Source organism: Coregonus clupeaformis, mitochondrion (assembly GCF_020615455.1).
Source record: "Coregonus clupeaformis mitochondrion, complete genome".
Classification (NCBI taxonomy): Eukaryota; Metazoa; Chordata; class Actinopteri; order Salmoniformes; family Salmonidae; genus Coregonus; species Coregonus clupeaformis.
In genome coordinates, this window is record NC_020762.1 from 1 (window position 1) to 16,623 (window position 16,623).

The 16,623-nt window shown below is 47.7% G+C and overlaps 13 protein-coding genes across 13 annotated transcripts, besides 25 other annotated features; 12 read left to right on the forward strand and 1 right to left on the reverse strand. All coding sequences in view use genetic code 2, as the record gives it.

Moving 5' to 3' along the window:
- Positions 1-68, forward strand: a tRNA (tRNA-Phe).
- Positions 69-1,015, forward strand: an rRNA (s-rRNA).
- Positions 1,016-1,087, forward strand: a tRNA (tRNA-Val).
- Positions 1,088-2,766, forward strand: an rRNA (l-rRNA).
- Positions 2,767-2,841, forward strand: a tRNA (tRNA-Leu).
- On the forward strand, positions 2,842-3,816 carry ND1 (NADH dehydrogenase subunit 1). The gene has a single exon. It carries the CDS (start codon positions 2,842-2,844, stop codon positions 3,814-3,816), a length of 975 nt encoding a protein of 324 aa, YP_007626862.1.
- Positions 3,817-3,823: 7 nt separating this feature from the next.
- Positions 3,824-3,895, forward strand: a tRNA (tRNA-Ile).
- Positions 3,893-3,963, reverse strand: a tRNA (tRNA-Gln).
- Positions 3,963-4,031, forward strand: a tRNA (tRNA-Met).
- On the forward strand, positions 4,032-5,081 carry ND2 (NADH dehydrogenase subunit 2). The gene has a single exon. The coding sequence runs from the start codon at positions 4,032-4,034 to the stop codon at positions 5,079-5,081; it is 1,050 nt and encodes a 349-aa protein (YP_007626863.1).
- Position 5,082: 1 nt separating this feature from the next.
- Positions 5,083-5,154, forward strand: a tRNA (tRNA-Trp).
- A 1-nt stretch (position 5,155) lies between these two features.
- Positions 5,156-5,224, reverse strand: a tRNA (tRNA-Ala).
- Position 5,225: 1 nt separating this feature from the next.
- Positions 5,226-5,298, reverse strand: a tRNA (tRNA-Asn).
- Positions 5,299-5,332: 34 nt separating this feature from the next.
- Positions 5,333-5,400, reverse strand: a tRNA (tRNA-Cys).
- Positions 5,401-5,470, reverse strand: a tRNA (tRNA-Tyr).
- Position 5,471: 1 nt separating this feature from the next.
- On the forward strand, positions 5,472-7,022 carry COX1 (cytochrome c oxidase subunit I). Its single transcript has one exon. The coding sequence runs from the start codon at positions 5,472-5,474 to the stop codon at positions 7,020-7,022; it is 1,551 nt and encodes a 516-aa protein (YP_007626864.1).
- Positions 7,023-7,093, reverse strand: a tRNA (tRNA-Ser).
- A 4-nt stretch (positions 7,094-7,097) lies between these two features.
- Positions 7,098-7,171, forward strand: a tRNA (tRNA-Asp).
- A 14-nt stretch (positions 7,172-7,185) lies between these two features.
- Positions 7,186-7,876, forward strand: COX2 (cytochrome c oxidase subunit II). Its single transcript has one exon. A coding segment is annotated over exon 1 (691 nt).
- Positions 7,877-7,950, forward strand: a tRNA (tRNA-Lys).
- A 1-nt stretch (position 7,951) lies between these two features.
- ATP8 (ATP synthase F0 subunit 8) lies at positions 7,952-8,119 on the forward strand. The gene has a single exon. It carries the CDS (start codon positions 7,952-7,954, stop codon positions 8,117-8,119), a length of 168 nt encoding a protein of 55 aa, YP_007626866.1.
- Positions 8,110-8,793, forward strand: ATP6 (ATP synthase F0 subunit 6). The gene has a single exon. It carries the CDS (start codon positions 8,110-8,112, stop codon positions 8,791-8,793), a length of 684 nt encoding a protein of 227 aa, YP_007626867.1.
- COX3 (cytochrome c oxidase subunit III) lies at positions 8,793-9,577 on the forward strand. Its single transcript has one exon. A coding segment is annotated over exon 1 (785 nt).
- Positions 9,578-9,647, forward strand: a tRNA (tRNA-Gly).
- ND3 (NADH dehydrogenase subunit 3) lies at positions 9,648-9,996 on the forward strand. Its single transcript has one exon. A coding segment is annotated over exon 1 (349 nt).
- Positions 9,997-10,067, forward strand: a tRNA (tRNA-Arg).
- ND4L (NADH dehydrogenase subunit 4L) lies at positions 10,068-10,364 on the forward strand. The gene has a single exon. The coding sequence runs from the start codon at positions 10,068-10,070 to the stop codon at positions 10,362-10,364; it is 297 nt and encodes a 98-aa protein (YP_007626870.1).
- ND4 (NADH dehydrogenase subunit 4) lies at positions 10,358-11,738 on the forward strand. Its single transcript has one exon. A coding segment is annotated over exon 1 (1,381 nt).
- Positions 11,739-11,807, forward strand: a tRNA (tRNA-His).
- Positions 11,808-11,876, forward strand: a tRNA (tRNA-Ser).
- A 1-nt stretch (position 11,877) lies between these two features.
- Positions 11,878-11,950, forward strand: a tRNA (tRNA-Leu).
- Positions 11,951-13,789, forward strand: ND5 (NADH dehydrogenase subunit 5). The gene has a single exon. It carries the CDS (start codon positions 11,951-11,953, stop codon positions 13,787-13,789), a length of 1,839 nt encoding a protein of 612 aa, YP_007626872.1.
- On the reverse strand, positions 13,786-14,307 carry ND6 (NADH dehydrogenase subunit 6). The gene has a single exon. The coding sequence runs from the start codon at positions 14,305-14,307 to the stop codon at positions 13,786-13,788; it is 522 nt and encodes a 173-aa protein (YP_007626873.1).
- Positions 14,308-14,376, reverse strand: a tRNA (tRNA-Glu).
- A 3-nt stretch (positions 14,377-14,379) lies between these two features.
- CYTB (cytochrome b) lies at positions 14,380-15,520 on the forward strand. The gene has a single exon. A coding segment is annotated over exon 1 (1,141 nt).
- Positions 15,521-15,592, forward strand: a tRNA (tRNA-Thr).
- Positions 15,592-15,661, reverse strand: a tRNA (tRNA-Pro).
- Positions 15,662-16,623: part of a D loop (control region) that runs on past the window's edge.

Below are 16,623 nucleotides of genomic sequence, written 5' to 3' on the forward strand. Positions count from 1 at the left end.
GCTGGCGTAGCTTAACTAAAGCATAACACTGAAGCTGTTAAGATGGACCCTAGAAAGTCCCGCAGGCACAAAGGCTTGGTCCTGACTTTATTATCAGCTTTAACTGAACTTACACATGCAAGTCTCCGCACTCCTGTGAGGATGCCCTTAATCCCCTGCCCGGGGACGAGGAGCTGGCATCAGGCACGCCCCGGCAGCCCAAGACGCCTTGCTAAGCCACACCCCCAAGGAAACTCAGCAGTGATAGATATTAAGCTATAAGCGAAAGCTTGACTTAGTTAAGGTTAAGAGGGCCGGTAAAACTCGTGCCAGCCACCGCGGTTATACGAGAGGCCCTAGTTGATAATTACCGGCGTAAAGAGTGGTTAGGAATTATATTTAATAAAGCCGAACACCCCCTTGGCTGTCATACGCACCTGGGGGCACGAAGCCCCACTGCGAAAGCAGCTTTAATCACCACCTGAACCCACGACAGCTATGATACAAACTGGGATTAGATACCCCACTATGCCTAGCCGTAAACTTTGATGGAAACATACAACTAACATCCGCCAGGGAACTACAAGCGCCAGCTTAAAACCCAAAGGACTTGGCGGTGCCTCAGACCCACCTAGAGGAGCCTGTTCTAGAACCGATAACCCCCGTTCAACCTCACCACCTCTTGTTTTCCCCGCCTATATACCACCGTCGTCAGCTTACCCTGTGAAGGATTTATAGTAAGCAAAATGGGCATGACCCAGAACGTCAGGTCGAGGTGTAGCGCATGGGGTGGGAAGAAATGGGCTACATTCTCTAAATTAGAGCATTACGAACCACGCTGTGAAACCAGCGTCCGAAGGTGGATTTAGCAGTAAACAGAAAGCAGAGAGTTCTATTGAAACTGGCTCTAAGGCGCGCACACACCGCCCGTCACTCTCCCCAAGTTCAATCTACCCTTCTAACTAAGAAGTTAACCGAACAAAGGGGAGGCAAGTCGTAACATGGTAAGTGTACCGGAAGGTGCACTTGGAATAACCAGAGTGTAGCTAAGACAGAAGAGCACCTCCCTTACACCGAGAAGACATCCGTGCAAATCGGGTCACCCTGAGCTGACTAGCTAGCCCACACATTTGGTCTAACACCACAACATACATACCCCCACAAAACTTAGAATTAAGTCAACAAACCATTTTTCCCCCTTAGTATTGGCGACAGAAAAGGGAATAATTGAGCAACAGAGAAAGTACCGCAAGGGAAAGCTGAAAGAGAACTGAAACAACCCATTTAAGCCTAGAAAAGCAGAGATTAAATCTCGTACCTTTTGCATCATGATTTAGCCAGCAAACCCGAGCAAAGAGAACTTTAGTTCAGGCCCCCGAAACTAGACGAGCTACTCCGGGACAGCCTATTATAGGGCCAACCCGTCTCTGTGGCAAAAGAGTGGGAAGAGCCCCGAGTAGAGGTGATAAACCTATCGAGCCTAGTTATAGCTGGTTGCTTAGGAAATGAATAGAAGTTCAGCCCCCTGGCTTTCTTAGGACCCTAAGGTAAAACTAACCTCGTCCCATAGAAACCAAGGGAGTTAGTCAAAGGAGGTACAGCTCCTTTGAACAAGGACACAACCTTAACAGGCGGCTAAGGATCATAATTACTAAGGTAACCTGTTACAGTGGGCCTAAGAGCAGCCACCTGCATAGAAAGCGTTAAAGCTCAGACAGACACGAACCTCTTATTTTGATAAGGAATCCTACCCCCTAACCGTACTAAGCCGTTCCATGCCCCCATGGAAGAGATTATGCTAGAATGAGTAATAAGAGGGAACAACCCTCTCCCAGCACATGTGTAAGTCGGACCGGACCCCCCACCGACAAATAACGAACCCAAACCAAGAGGGAAATGCAGGCCAGAAGAGAAACCAAGAAGAGCCTACAAAACTAATCGTTAAACCCACACAGGAGTGCCCACAAGGAAAGACCCAAAGGAAGAGAAGGAACTCGGCAAACACAAGCCTCGCCTGTTTACCAAAAACATCGCCTCTTGCAAATCAAAGCATAAGAGGTCCCGCCTGCCCTGTGACTATGGGTTTAACGGCCGCGGTATTTTGACCGTGCGAAGGTAGCGCAATCACTTGTCTTTTAAATGAAGACCTGTATGAATGGCATCACGAGGGCTTAGCTGTCTCCTCTTCCAAGTCAGTGAAATTGATCTGCCCGTGCAGAAGCGGGCATAAGTACATAAGACGAGAAGACCCTATGGAGCTTTAGACACCAGGCAGATCACGTCAAGCAACCTTGAGTTAACAAGTAAAAACGCAGTGACCCCTAGCCCATATGTCTTTGGTTGGGGCGACCGCGGGGGAAAACAAAGCCCCCATGTGGACTGGGGGCACTGCCCCCACAGCCGAGAGCTACAGCTCTAAGCACCAGAATTTCTGACCAGAAATGATCCGGCGAACGCCGATCAACGGACCGAGTTACCCTAGGGATAACAGCGCAATCCTCTCCCAGAGTCCCTATCGACGAGGGGGTTTACGACCTCGATGTTGGATCAGGACATCCTAATGGTGCAGCCGCTATTAAGGGTTCGTTTGTTCAACGATTAAAGTCCTACGTGATCTGAGTTCAGACCGGAGTAATCCAGGTCAGTTTCTATCTATGAAGTGATGTTTCCTAGTACGAAAGGACCGGAAAGAAGGGGCCCATGCTTAAGGCACGCCCCACCCCCACCTGATGAAGGCAACTAAAACAGGCAAGGGGGCACACCAAGGTGTGCCTGAGATAACGGCGCGCTAAGGTGGCAGAGCCCGGTAATTGCGAAAGGCCTAAGCCCTTTTTCTCAGAGGTTCAAACCCTCTCCTTAGCTATGATCACGACCCTAATCACCCACGTTATTAACCCCCTTGCCTACATCGTGCCCGTTCTCCTGGCAGTTGCTTTCCTCACCCTCCTGGAACGGAAAGTTCTCGGGTATATACAACTTCGGAAAGGACCTAACATTGTCGGCCCCTATGGGTTGCTTCAACCTATTGCAGATGGGGTTAAGCTCTTTATTAAAGAACCGGTTCGACCGTCTACCTCCTCCCCCTTCCTATTCCTCGCCACACCAATACTAGCCTTGACACTCGCACTTACCTTATGGGCCCCCATGCCCATTCCCTACCCCGTCACTGATCTAGGCCTAGGGGTACTCTTTGTCCTTGCCTTGTCAAGCCTTGCCGTATATTCGATTCTTGGCTCAGGCTGAGCCTCTAATTCTAAGTATGCTTTAATCGGGGCCCTTCGAGCCGTAGCACAAACTATTTCCTACGAAGTAAGCCTAGGCCTTATCTTACTTAGCGTGATTATTTTCACGGGGGGTTTTACACTTCAGACTTTCAATGTTGCTCAAGAAAGCATCTGATTGCTCGTTCCAGCCTGGCCCCTTGCTGCCATATGATATATTTCAACGCTAGCTGAGACAAACCGTGCACCCTTTGACCTCACAGAGGGGGAATCAGAACTAGTCTCTGGGTTTAATGTAGAATACGCCGGAGGACCCTTCGCCCTTTTTTTTCTGGCGGAGTATGCCAACATCCTTCTCATAAATACGCTCTCAACCATCCTATTTCTGGGGGCATCACATATCCCCGCCTTCCCCGAACTAACAGCCATAAATCTAATAACAAAAGCCGCCCTACTATCCGTGGTCTTTTTATGGGTGCGAGCCTCATACCCCCGCTTTCGGTACGACCAGCTCATACACCTAGTTTGAAAAAGCTTCCTACCTATAACCCTGGCACTTGTCCTATGACACCTTGCACTCCCAATCGCACTAGCCGGCCTACCACCACAACTTTAATACTGCAGGAATTGTGCCTGAATGTTTAAGGACCACCTTGATAGCGTGGCTGATAGGGGTTCAAGTCCCCTCAATTCTAGAGAGAAGGGGGTCGAACCCATCCTCAAGAGATCAAAACTCTTGGTGCTTCCACTACACCACTTTCTAGTAAGGTCAGCTAAATAAGCTTTTGGGCCCATACCCCAAATATGTTGGTTAAAATCCTTCCCTCACTAATGAACCCTTATGTACTCACCATCTTGCTTTCAAGCCTCGGCCTGGGCACAGTCCTCACCTTTGCCAGCTCCCACTGACTTCTTGCATGAATAGGACTTGAAATCAACACCCTTGCCATCATTCCTCTCATAGCACGACAATACCACCCCCGAGCAGTTGAAGCTACAACAAAATACTTCTTAACACAAGCCACCGCTGCAGCCATAATCCTATTCGCTAGCACCACTAATGCTTGACTGGTTGGAGAATGGGATATTCAACAATTAACCCACCCAATTGCAGCTACAACCGCCATGCTGGCCCTTGCACTTAAGGTAGGCCTGGCACCAGTACACTTTTGACTCCCAGAAGTTCTTCAAGGTTTAGACCTCACCACCGGGTTAATCCTTTCAACCTGACAAAAGCTTGCACCCTTTGCACTTATGCTCCAGGTAGCCCCAACCGTTAACTCCTCCCTAGTTGTCACACTGGGACTCCTATCAACTCTCGTTGGGGGCTGAGGGGGACTTAACCAAACCCAACTACGTAAGATCCTAGCATACTCCTCAATCGCCCACCTTGGATGAATAGTGCTAATCATACAATTCGCGCCTTCCCTCACCCTCCTGAGCCTGATCATATATATTATCATAACATCTTCAGCCTTTATAACACTAAAAACTAATAACTCCCTAACCATCAATGCCCTTGCAATCTCCTGAACTAAAGCACCAGCCCTGGCCGCACTAGCCATCCTAGTCCTTCTATCACTTGGAGGCCTCCCGCCTCTCTCAGGATTTATACCTAAGTGACTAATTCTACAAGAACTGACAAAGCAAGGGCTACCAATATCCGCCACACTAGCTGCCATGACAGCCCTTCTCAGCCTATACTTCTACCTACGACTATGTTATGCCATAACCTTAACTATCTGACCCAACACCCTCGCCGCCACTACCCCCTGACGACTGGACTTTACCCATATCACCCTACCACTATCGCTTGTCACTATGTTAGCCCTAGGCCTACTTCCCCTTACCCCAGCCATAGCTGCCTTACTAAACTTATAACAAGGGCTTAGGATAGTACTAAGACCAAGAACCTTCAAAGTTCTAAGCGGGAGTGAGAATCTCCCAGCCCTTGTTAAGACTTGCGGGACTCTATCCCACATCTTCTGAATGCAACCCAGACACTTTAATTAAGCTAAAGCCTTTCTAGGTGGGAAGGCCTCGATCCTACAAACTCTTAGTTAACAGCTAAGCGCTCTATCCAGCGAGCATCCACCTACTTTCCCCCGCCACCGGGGTGGCGAGGCGGGGGAAAGCCCCGGTAGGCTGTTAGCCTACTTCTTCAGGTTTGCAATCTGACATGTAAGTACACCACAAGGCTTGATAAGGAGAGGGTTTAAACCTCTGTTCGTGGGGTTACAATCCACCGCTTAACTCTCAGCCACCTTACCTGTGGCAATCACACGATGATTTTTCTCAACCAACCACAAAGACATTGGCACCCTTTATTTAGTATTTGGTGCCTGAGCCGGAATAGTCGGCACAGCCCTAAGCCTTTTAATCCGAGCGGAACTAAGCCAACCCGGGGCTCTTCTGGGGGATGATCAGATTTATAATGTAATCGTCACGGCCCACGCCTTCGTTATGATTTTCTTTATAGTTATGCCAATTATGATTGGAGGCTTTGGAAACTGATTAATCCCACTTATAATCGGGGCCCCCGACATGGCATTTCCCCGAATGAATAATATGAGCTTTTGGCTCCTTCCCCCCTCCTTTCTCCTTCTCCTGGCCTCGTCCGGAGTTGAAGCCGGTGCCGGCACAGGATGAACAGTCTACCCCCCTCTGGCAGGCAACCTCGCCCACGCAGGAGCCTCCGTCGATTTAACTATTTTCTCCCTCCACTTAGCTGGTATTTCCTCTATCTTGGGGGCCGTTAATTTTATTACAACCATTATTAATATGAAACCCCCAGCTATTTCCCAGTATCAAACCCCTCTTTTTGTCTGGGCCGTCTTAATTACCGCAGTCCTTCTACTGCTTTCCCTTCCTGTCCTAGCAGCAGGTATTACCATGCTACTCACAGACCGGAATCTGAACACCACTTTCTTTGACCCAGCGGGCGGGGGAGATCCAATCCTGTATCAACACCTCTTCTGATTCTTTGGTCATCCGGAAGTCTACATTCTAATTCTCCCCGGTTTTGGTATGATCTCCCACATTGTTGCATACTACTCCGGCAAGAAAGAACCCTTCGGGTATATGGGAATAGTCTGAGCTATGATAGCCATTGGGCTCCTAGGCTTTATCGTCTGGGCCCACCATATGTTTACTGTCGGGATGGATGTTGACACTCGTGCCTACTTTACATCTGCCACTATGATCATTGCCATTCCTACGGGCGTAAAAGTGTTTAGCTGGTTAGCCACATTGCATGGCGGTTCAATCAAATGAGAGACGCCACTTCTTTGGGCCCTGGGGTTTATTTTCCTATTTACAGTGGGAGGACTGACAGGCATTGTCCTAGCAAATTCCTCCCTGGATATCGTCCTTCATGACACCTACTACGTAGTCGCCCACTTCCACTACGTTCTATCAATAGGAGCTGTTTTCGCCATTATAGGCGCTTTCGTGCACTGATTCCCCCTATTCACCGGATATACTCTTCACAGCACATGAACTAAAATCCACTTTGGAATTATGTTTATTGGCGTAAATTTAACCTTCTTCCCCCAACATTTCCTAGGCCTTGCGGGAATACCACGACGGTACTCTGATTACCCCGATGCCTACACACTCTGAAACACTGTCTCTTCAATCGGGTCCCTCATCTCCCTCGTTGCTGTAATTATATTCTTATTTATCCTTTGAGAAGCCTTTGCCGCCAAACGGGAGGTCGCATCAATTGAGCTGACCTCAACAAACGTAGAATGACTGCACGGGTGTCCTCCGCCCTATCACACATTCGAGGAACCGGCGTTTGTACAAGTACAAGCAGCCTAACGAGAAAGGGAGGAATTGAACCCCCATGTGCTGGTTTCAAGCCAACCGCATAACCACTCTGCCACTTTCTTCCATAAGACACTAGTAAAACTAGTATATTACACTGCCTTGTCAAGGCAGAATTGTGGGTTAAAACCCCGCGTGTCTTGAGCACTTAGCTACAATGGCACATCCCTCACAACTAGGATTCCAAGACGCGGCCTCACCTGTAATAGAAGAACTTCTTCACTTCCACGACCATGCTCTTATGATTGTTCTTCTTATCAGCACACTAGTGCTTTATATCATCGTAGCAATAGTCTCTACTAAACTTACTAACAAATATATCCTCGATTCTCAAGAAATTGAGATCGTTTGAACTATCCTTCCAGCAGTTATTCTTATTCTTATCGCTCTCCCCTCCCTCCGAATTCTCTATCTTATAGACGAAATTAATGACCCCCACCTTACCATCAAAGCAATGGGACACCAGTGATACTGAAGTTACGAATACACTGACTATGAGGACCTGGGCTTTGACTCCTACATAATCCCCACCCAAGACCTAATCCCCGGGCAATTTCGCCTGTTAGAAGCAGACCACCGAATAGTGGTCCCCGTGGAATCTCCAATCCGAGTTCTAATCTCAGCTGAAGATGTCCTTCATTCCTGAGCTGTCCCTTCTTTAGGTGTAAAAATAGACGCCGTCCCCGGACGTTTAAATCAAACAGCCTTTATTGCCTCTCGACCCGGGGTGTTCTACGGACAGTGTTCTGAAATTTGCGGTGCTAACCACAGCTTCATGCCCATCGTTGTCGAAGCAGTGCCCCTTGAACACTTCGAGAAATGATCCACTATAATACTTGAAGATGCCTCACTAAGAAGCTAAATAGGGAATAGCGTTAGCCTTTTAAGCTAAAGATTGGTGGCCCCCAACCACCCCTAGTGACATGCCCCAACTCAACCCCGCCCCCTGATTTGCCATCTTGGTATTCTCGTGACTGGTTTTCCTAACTGTTATTCCCCCCAAAGTCCTTGGCCACACCTTCACAAATGAGCCTACCTCACAAAGCACTGAAAAAGCTAAACCTGAACCCTGAAACTGACCATGACACTAAGCTTCTTTGACCAATTTATAAGCCCCACATACCTGGGCATCCCACTCATTGCTGTAGCACTAACCCTCCCATGAATTCTCTTCCCAACCCCCTCTGCCCGGTGACTAAACAACCGCCTTATCACATTACAAGGATGGTTTATCAACCGATTCACCCAACAGCTTCTTCTCCCCTTGAACCTAGGAGGCCATAAGTGAGCAGTAATGCTGACCTCTTTAATACTATTCCTAATCACCCTGAATATATTAGGCCTTCTTCCATACACCTTCACCCCGACCACGCAGCTCTCCCTAAATATGGGCCTTGCAGTCCCACTATGACTTGCAACAGTAATTATCGGCATACGAAACCAACCAACTGCCGCCCTGGGACACCTCTTACCTGAAGGAACCCCTGTCCCACTTATCCCGGTTCTTATCATCATCGAAACAATTAGCCTCTTCATCCGCCCCCTTGCTCTAGGCGTACGGCTTACAGCCAACCTTACGGCAGGCCACCTTCTAATTCAACTAATTGCAACAGCAGCCTTTGTTCTTCTACCCCTGATGCCAACAGTGGCAATCCTTACTGCTATTGTCCTATTCCTGCTTACCCTTCTTGAGATCGCCGTTGCCATAATTCAAGCCTACGTCTTCGTCCTCCTATTAAGCCTTTACCTACAAGAAAACGTCTAATGGCACACCAAGCACACGCATACCACATGGTCGATCCAAGCCCCTGACCCCTAACCGGCGCAATTGCCGCCCTTTTACTCACATCAGGCACTGCAGTCTGATTCCACTTCCACTCGCTCACACTCCTAGCTATAGGAAATATTCTTATACTTCTCACTATATACCAATGATGACGAGATATTATTCGAGAGGGCACATTCCAAGGACACCACACGCCCCCCGTCCAAAAAGGCCTACGCTACGGCATAGTTCTATTTATCACCTCCGAGGTATTCTTTTTCTTGGGTTTCTTTTGAGCCTTCTATCATTCTAGTCTTGCCCCCACACCCGAACTAGGGGGCTGCTGACCCCCCACGGGCATTATTACTCTTGACCCCTTTGAAGTCCCGCTACTGAACACCGCAGTCCTCCTAGCATCTGGTGTTACCGTTACATGAGCCCACCACAGCATTATGGAAGGTGAACGAAAACAGGCCATCCAATCTCTTACCCTAACTATTTTACTGGGATTTTACTTCACCTTTCTCCAAGGTATGGAGTACTACGAAGCGCCCTTCACAATCGCTGACGGCGTATATGGCTCCACTTTCTTTGTAGCCACAGGCTTCCACGGCCTACACGTAATTATTGGCTCCACCTTCCTAGCCGTCTGTCTGCTTCGACAGATTCAATACCACTTTACATCAGAACATCACTTTGGCTTTGAAGCTGCCGCCTGATATTGACACTTTGTGGACGTAGTCTGACTATTCCTTTACGTCTCTATCTACTGATGAGGCTCATAGTCTTTCTAGTATTAATGCGTATAAGTGACTTCCAATCACCCGGTCTTGGTTAAAACCCAAGGAAAGATAATGAACTTAATCACGACAATTGTTACCATCACCATCGCACTATCCATAGTACTGGCTACTGTTTCTTTCTGACTACCACAGATCACACCGGATGCAGAGAAACTGTCCCCCTATGAATGCGGATTTGACCCCCTAGGATCTGCCCGACTACCTTTTTCCCTGCGCTTTTTCCTTATCGCCATTTTATTTCTTTTATTTGACCTAGAGATCGCCCTTCTTCTACCCCTCCCATGAGGAGACCAACTAGACACCCCCACCCTAACACTTGCTTGATCCGCCGCCGTCCTTGCCTTACTCACCCTTGGCTTGATTTACGAGTGAACCCAAGGAGGCCTAGAATGGGCTGAATAGGCAGTTAGTCCAAAAATAAGACCCTTGATTTCGGCTCAAAAGACCATGGTTTAAGTCCATGACCGCCTTATGACACCAGTACACTTCAGCTTTACCTCAGCCTTTGTTCTAGGACTGATAGGACTCGCATTCCACCGCACCCACCTTCTCTCAGCCCTTCTTTGCCTAGAAGGAATAATACTCTCTCTATTTATTGCCCTATCCCTCTGGGCACTTCAAATAGAAGCAACCGGTTATTCGGTAGCCCCTATGCTGTTGCTAGCCTTCTCAGCCTGTGAAGCCAGCGCAGGCCTGGCCCTACTAGTAGCAACTGCACGGACACACGGTACGGACCGCCTCCAAAGCCTCAACCTTCTCCAATGTTAAAAATTCTCATCCCAACACTAATGCTATTTCCCACAATCTGGCTTAGTCCTGCAAAGTGATTATGAGCAACATCAACTGCCCAAAGCCTACTTATTGCACTAGCGAGCTTATCCTGGCTCAAGTGGTCATCAGAAACCGGCTGAACCTCCTCCAACCTTTATTTAGCCACAGACCCCTTGTCGACGCCCCTCCTAGTATTAACCTGCTGACTACTTCCCTTAATAATCCTCGCAAGTCAGAACCACATCAACCCAGAGCCCCTTAGTCGCCAACGGACCTACATCTCTCTCTTAGTCTCTCTTCAGATATTCTTAATCTTAGCATTTGGTGCCACAGAGATCATTATGTTTTATATCATATTTGAAGCCACACTTCTTCCAACTCTAATCATCATCACCCGGTGGGGCAACCAGACAGAACGCCTCAGTGCTGGCACCTACTTCTTATTCTACACCTTAGCCGGCTCCCTGCCCCTCCTTGTAGCCCTCCTCCTCCTACAAAATGACAATGGGACACTATCCATGCTGACACTGCAATATACACAGCCCCTCCACCTTCTAACATGAGGGGATAAGCTATGGTGAGCTGCCTGTCTCCTGGCCTTTCTTGTAAAAATACCCCTATACGGCGTCCACCTTTGACTCCCCAAAGCCCATGTAGAAGCCCCAATCGCAGGCTCTATGGTCCTAGCTGCCGTCCTTCTTAAGCTGGGCGGATACGGCATAATACGAATAATAATTATGCTAGACCCCCTAACCAAGGAACTAGCATATCCATTCATTGTCCTAGCCCTCTGAGGTATTATTATAACCGGATCCATTTGCCTCCGTCAAACGGACCTGAAGTCACTGATCGCTTACTCCTCCGTAGGACATATAGGATTGGTCGCAGGGGGCATTCTAGTTCAAACACCCTGGGGATTTACTGGCGCAATTATCCTTATAATTGCACACGGACTTGCCTCTTCAGCACTATTCTGCCTAGCAAATACAAGCTACGAACGAACACACAGCCGGACCATACTTCTAGCCCGAGGGATACAAATAATTCTCCCTCTAATAACCACCTGGTGATTTGTAGCCAGTTTAGCCAACCTAGCCCTCCCACCTCTTCCTAATCTAATGGGGGAACTAATAATCATCACCACCATGTTTAACTGATCACACTGAACTCTTCTCCTCACAGGAGTCGGAACGCTGATTACAGCCAGCTATTCCCTCTATTTATTCCTAATAACCCAACGAGGGCCCCTACCTTCTCATATTATTGCCCTTGAACCCACCCACACCCGTGAGCACCTGCTTATCACCCTACATCTTATCCCCATCATCCTCCTAATCCTAAAACCGGAACTCATATGAGGCTGGTGTTTCTGTAGATATAGTTTAACTAAAGCATTAGATTGTGATTCTAAAGACAGAGGTTAAAGCCCTCTTATCCACCGAGAGAAGTCTGTTGACAGTAGGGACTGCTAATCTTCTACCCCCTCGGTTAAACTCCGTGGTTCACTCGTGCTTCTAAAGGATAATAGCTCATCCGTTGGTCTTAGGAACCAAAGACTCTTGGTGCAACTCCAAGTAGCAGCTATGCACCCAACCACACTCATCTTAAGCTCAACCCTTCTAATGATCTTGGCACTTCTCATTTATCCCCTTTTGACCACCCTAGACCCCAACCAACGACCCGGAAACTGAGCCCTTACCCACGTTAAGACTTCCGTCAAGATGGCTTTCCTGGTAAGCCTACTCCCCCTATTCATTTTTCTTGACCAGGGGACGGAGACAATTGTTACCAACTGGCAATGAATGAACACCTCAACCTTTGATGTAAACCTCAGCTTTAAATTTGACCACTACTCCATCATCTTCACCCCTATTGCCCTCTATGTAACCTGATCAATTCTTGAGTTTGCATCATGATATATACACGCTGATCCCAACATGAACCGATTCTTTAAATACCTCCTCCTGTTTTTGGTAGCCATAATCGTTCTAGTGACTGCTAACAATATGTTCCAACTGTTTATCGGCTGAGAGGGTGTTGGTATCATATCATTCCTCCTTATCGGGTGATGATACGGCCGAGCCGATGCCAACACAGCTGCCATACAGGCCGTTGTGTATAACCGAGTCGGAGATATTGGGCTTATCTTAAGCATGGCTTGATTTGCAACAAACCTCAACTCTTGAGAAATTCAACAAATATTCGCCTCATCAAAAGACCTTGACCTAACACTCCCACTAATAGGCCTCATCTTAGCCGCCACTGGCAAATCAGCACAATTTGGACTTCATCCCTGGCTCCCTTCCGCGATGGAAGGTCCTACGCCGGTATCTGCCCTGCTGCACTCTAGCACCATGGTTGTTGCAGGCATTTTCCTGCTAATCCGACTCCACCCCCTTATGGAGAATAACCAAACGGCCCTTACCACCTGCTTATGCCTTGGTGCCCTAACCACGCTATTCACCGCTACTTGCGCCCTGACACAAAACGACATCAAGAAAATCGTCGCATTCTCCACATCCAGTCAACTAGGACTGATAATGGTCACCATCGGACTTAACCAGCCACAGCTGGCCTTTCCTCACATCTGTACCCACGCCTTCTTTAAAGCCATACTACTCCTGTGTTCGGGATCAATCATTCACAGCCTAAACGATGAACAGGACATCCGAAAAATGGGGGGTATACACAACCTCACCCCCCTCACCTCTTCCTGCCTTACAATTGGTAGCCTCGCACTTACCGGCACTCCCTTCTTGGCAGGATTCTTCTCCAAAGATGCTATTATTGAAGCCTTGAATACATCTCACCTCAACGCCTGAGCCCTAACCCTTACCCTACTGGCCACCTCTTTTACAGCCGTATACAGCCTCCGGGTTGTGTTTTTCGTATCTATGGGGCACCCTCGTTTTACAGCCATCTCACCAATTAATGAAAATAACCCCTCCGTCATTAACCCGATCAAGCGATTAGCCTGAGGAAGCATTGTTGCAGGCCTTCTGATCACCTCGAACTTCCTCCCCTCTAAAACCCCCGTTATAACAATACCCCCCGCCCTAAAGCTAGCCGCCCTCCTGGTCACTATTTTAGGTCTTCTTGTTGCACTAGAACTTGCGTCCTTGACCAGCAAGCAGTTTAAGACCACACCCAACCTTGTTACACACAACTTCTCCAACATATTAGGCTTTTTCCCCGCCATTGTCCACCGACTAGCCCCCAAGCTTAACCTAACCCTCGGTCAGGCCATTGCCAGCCAAATAGTAGATCAAACATGGTTTGAAAAGATTGGACCAAAAGGAGTTGTATCCACCCATCTGCCCATAATTACAACAACCAGCAACATGCAACAAGGGATGATTAAAACATACCTCACCCTATTCTTCCTTTCAACAACCCTGGCTGTCTTATTAACCTCAACCTAAACTGCCCGAAGGGCTCCCCGACTGAGACCCCGAGTCAACTCTAGTACCACAAATAGTGTTAGCAAGAGAACCCATGCACACACCACCAACAACCCCCCACCGGAAGAGTATATTAGGGCCACCCCGCTTGTATCCCCTCGCACAACAGAAAACTCCTTAAACTCATCCACCGCAACTCATGAAGTCTCGTATCACCCACCCCAAAATCAACCCGCCACCAGAGCCACCCCCACCACATAAGCCACCACATAACCTAAAACTGAACGATCACCCCAAGACTCAGGGAACGGCTCGGCAGCTAAAGCAGCTGAGTAAGCAAACACTACAAGTATCCCCCCCAAGTAAATCAAGAATAGTACTAAAGACAAGAACGACCCCCCATGCCCCACCAAAACACCACAACCCACGCCCGCTGCCACTACCAACCCCAGGGCAGCAAAGTAGGGAGCAGGATTTGATGCAACAGCTACAAGACCCAAAACCAACCCCAATAGAAATAAAGACACAAGATAAGTCATAATTCCTGCTCGGACTCTAACCGAAACTAATGACTTGAAAAACCACCGTTGTTATTCAACTACAAGAACCTAATGGCTAACCTCCGAAAAACCCACCCCCTCCTAAAGATTGCTAATGACGCACTAGTCGATCTTCCAGCGCCCTCAAACATCTCAGTGTGATGAAACTTTGGCTCACTTCTGGGCTTATGTTTAGCCACCCAAATTCTCACAGGACTTTTCCTGGCCATGCACTACACTTCTGACATCTCAACAGCCTTCTCCTCCGTATGCCATATTTGCCGAGATGTCAGCTACGGCTGACTTATCCGAAATATTCACGCCAATGGAGCATCTTTCTTCTTTATCTGCATTTATATACACATTGCCCGAGGACTTTACTATGGCTCCTACCTGTACAAAGAAACCTGAAATATTGGGGTTGTCCTTCTACTCCTCACAATAATAACTGCCTTCGTGGGCTACGTTCTTCCATGAGGACAAATATCCTTCTGAGGTGCAACAGTCATCACAAACCTCCTTTCTGCCGTGCCCTACGTAGGGGGCGCCCTTGTGCAGTGAATCTGAGGTGGGTTTTCCGTAGATAATGCCACCCTAACACGATTTTTTGCCTTTCACTTCTTATTCCCCTTTGTTATTGCAGCTGCAACAGTCATCCATCTCCTCTTCCTTCATGAAACAGGGTCTAACAACCCAGCAGGGATCAACTCTGATGCCGATAAAATCTCATTCCACCCCTACTTCTCATACAAAGACCTATTGGGATTTGTGGCTATACTACTAGGACTAACATCCTTGGCACTATTTGCGCCCAACCTCTTGGGAGACCCAGATAATTTTACACCGGCCAACCCACTAGTCACCCCGCCCCACATCAAGCCTGAATGATATTTCCTCTTCGCCTACGCAATCCTACGATCAATCCCCAACAAGCTAGGCGGGGTCCTCGCCCTGCTATTCTCTATCCTCGTGCTCATAGTCGTCCCCATTCTACATACCTCTAAGCAGCGAGGACTAACCTTCCGACCCCTTACGCAATTCTTATTCTGAACCCTAGTAGCAGACATACTCATCCTCACCTGAATTGGCGGTATACCTGTAGAACACCCCTTCATTATCATTGGCCAAGTCGCCTCAGTTATCTACTTCACCATCTTCCTAGTCTTGGCCCCCTTAGCCGGATGAGCTGAGAATAAAGCCCTCGAATGAGCCTGCCCTAGTAGCTCAGTGTAAGAGCGCCGGTCTTGTAATCCGGAGGCCGGAGGTTAAACCCCTCCCTAGTGCTCAGAGAGAGGAGATTTTAACTCCCACCCTTAACTCCCAAAGCTAAGATTCTAAATTAAACTACCCTCTGACGCCGCAGTGTACATGGTAAATCATATGTCCCCATACAGTGTGTGTATATTACACCACTATGTATAATATTGCATATTATGTACTGACCCATATATTATTATTGCACGCAGGTAGTACATCCTATGTATTATCAACATAAGTGATTTTAAGCCCTCATACATCAGTACCGTTCCAAGGTTTACATTAAGCAAGACTCGGATAATCACCAACGGAACCGTTCTAACCTGATTAATTGCTAAACAACAAACCTCCAACTAACACGGGCTCCGTCTTTACCCACCAAATTTCAGCATCGGTCCCGTTTAATGTAGTAAGAACCGACCAACGATTTATCAGTAGGCATACTCTTAATGATGGTCAGGGGCAGATATCGTATTAGGTAGCATCTCGTGAATTATTACTTGCATCTGGTTCCTATTTCATGGGCTATCCTTAAGAAACCACCCCCTGAAAGCCGAATGTAATGCATCTGGTTAATGGTGTCAATCTTACTGTTCGTTACCCACCTAGCCGGGCGTTCTCTTATATGCATAGGGTTCTCCTTTTTTTTTTTTTCCTTTCAGCTTGCATATACAAGTGCACACCGAGAAGTCTAACAAGGTCGAACTAGATCTTGGTCTCCAGCGGACCCAATAATAATGGCGGAATGATATTCTATAAAGAATTGCATAATTGATATCAAGTGCATAAGGTCAGTTTCTTTCCTCACAGATACCTAAGATCTCCCCGGCTTTTGCGCGGCTAAACCCCCCTACCCCCCTACGCTGAGCGATCCTTATTATTCCTGGTCAAACCCCAAAACCAGGAAGTCTCGATAGCGCTATTACCCATCAAACCATACATTAATAAACTTTGGCACCGACAATCCTATTATCAAAGCCCCCCCCCCCAGTTAAAAGTATACACTAAAACTTTTTATTATACATTAATAAACTTTTGTTACTTACAAACTTTGGCACC